The sequence below is a fragment of the Mus caroli genome, chromosome 12, assembly GCF_900094665.2.
Source record: "Mus caroli chromosome 12, CAROLI_EIJ_v1.1, whole genome shotgun sequence".
Lineage (NCBI taxonomy): Eukaryota > Metazoa > Chordata > Mammalia > Rodentia > Muridae > Mus > Mus caroli.
In genome coordinates, this window is record NC_034581.1 from 109,142,649 (window position 1) to 109,144,964 (window position 2,316).

The 2,316-nt window shown below is 42.3% G+C and overlaps 1 protein-coding gene across 1 annotated transcript; it reads right to left on the reverse strand.

Moving 5' to 3' along the window:
- Nucleotides 1–234: 234 nt before the first annotated feature.
- On the reverse strand, nucleotides 235–1,664 carry LOC110306634 (heterogeneous nuclear ribonucleoprotein H2-like). The gene is given in 2 exon segments (XM_029484407.1): nucleotides 235–867; nucleotides 869–1,664. Coding segments are annotated over 2 exon segments (1,341 nt in total). The 5' UTR covers nucleotides 1,577–1,664.
- Nucleotides 1,665–2,316: the final 652 nt, after the last annotated feature.

Sequence of the window (2,316 nt, forward strand, 5' to 3'; positions counted from 1 at the left end):
TTTCAGTGTTCAAAATTGCTGAGCTTAAAGTTTGAAAACAATCTTAACTTTCACTTTACAGTAAGCATGAATCACAAGCTTGTAATGCGAAACTGTTAAAACTTAAATTTTTGTTCTTTTTTAAAAAAAAAAAAAAAGGAAAAAGAAGAAAGAAAGAAGCTGACCACTAGTGATCAGAAGCAGTTGTACTTCCCATTTACCAATCATACTGGATATGAAGACACCCTCCCTACTCTATCCAGTTCCTATAAAGGTAGCTGTAGATGCTATTGGATGGTCCCTTGCTTCCGAAGCAAGGTTTGACTGATAGTCACTTGAGTTTTCCTGAAGAACTTGGTCATAGCCACGCATGCTGCTCTGACCGCCATAACCCCCTCCGTAGCCACCACTCAGCTGCTGGCTGGCCGGACCTCCGTAACTAGATTGGTTGGATAAACCCATCCCTCCCATCATCTGGCTACCGTAAGCACCACCACTTGCCCCTGCTGTAGAATTCAAGAAGAGCTCCACATATCTGTGTTGCATATTTGCTTTATCTTTTGCCATAGCTGCCACAGCGTCTTCATGAGTAGCAAACTCAACATCTGCCTCACCAGTAACTCTTCCATCAGGTCCTATTTCAATGTGCACTCTCATGGGATTAAGAGGTGAGAAAAAATTGTAAATATCATTCTCGGTGGCTCTGTATGGTAATCCCCTCATATGTACACAGTGCCCGGTGGTGCTCTGGAAACTGGACCCACCATCTCCATATCTATGATCAGACATTCCTGAGAAACCGTAGTTTAGGTCTCTTCCAAATCTATCAGACCCAAAACCATACCCGTCATTATAACCTCCATAGTCATCATAGCCTCCATACCCTCCACCTTAGGCACCGCCTCATTCTTTCAAACCCGGCTCCTCTGCCAATGCTATTATACCCTCTTCCAGCCCCTGGCCTATCATAAGGACCCCTGCGCTGCATAGTCATGAGCTTTCTAGGTGGATCATAGTGGGTTCGGACTTCAGCTCGGCTACTCTTGAAGATTTCGATGTACCTATGCCCTATTCTTTCCTTGTGTTTCTTTAAGGCCTTCTCAGCTATCTCCTGTGAAGCAAACTGCACAAAAGCTTCCCCTGTGCTCCGCCCCTGAAAGTCCACTGGCAGTGTCATCCCATTTGGCACAATTTCCAACCCTGAAAAGAACTGAACAATTTCTTCCTTGCTACAGCCAAATGGGAGTCCTCTGAGTCGTACAAAGCCATCATTGGCAGTATCAGGACTATTTGGACCTGTATGCTTTAACACCCAATCCATTTCAACACTGTTGGATTTGAATACTTCAACATATCTGTGTCCCATGGTTTCTCTGTCTTTCTTTAAAGCCAATTTCACTTCATCTTCAGATTCAAGTTCGACAAATGCTTCACCACTCGGTCTGCCTTCTCTGGTGTAGATGAAACGAACACCTGATGTGCCATTTTGGATTTTGCAATCAGAGAAGAAGTGCATCACTTCCTCGGCTGAGCAGGACCAGGGTAGGCCCCTGACCTTCACCACGAACCCCTCCCTCCCCTCTGTGCTCAGCATCATGGTGACTGATGGACTCTTGGTGGCAAGCTTGGCTCAATGCAAATTCAATGTGGCCTTTGACCCTGTTAGAGTTTCTTTCAGGTATCTGGTCGACAGAAATACTTTAAAAATGTTTGCAGGACTCCAACGAGACCGGAGAATTTTCCTTCTTCTTCCCTCAAACGGCTTTAGCGAGACGATAGACAACGACCAGAACTACTTTTGCTCACGTAAGCCTATATAGAAATTTTAATGTATGTTATAATGACTCTGTAGTTTGCTTTTGAGAGAATGTCCATTTTTACTATGTGACTTCTATCAACCCAGGAGCATGGCAGATATTTCTATCTTTTGATATCTTAAGTTTTTGTTTTAAAGACTTCAAGTTTTTTATCATCCAGGTCTTTCACTTGCTTGGTTATAATTAAAAGAAAGTTCTAACTTTCCAGCTGAGGGTCTTATTCAACTACAAGATAACTGATCTTCATGATGATTTAAAGAACCTTCAAATTTTATCATTTATGTTTCTATAGCATTTCCAGGAGAATGACATAGACTTTAGGAACTAACACAAGCAATCTGCTTCAGGTTTAGTGTCTTTAAAGACAAGGACTAAATAGCATAAGAGATGGTTTCTTAGCTCTCAAAATGGTAACTGAGAAATATGTATACTTCGTAGAGTCAAGGAACACAGCTCTATGTACCATCCCTCACGTTCTACACTACTACTTTATTTGATGTTTTTATTTCACTGACACAGG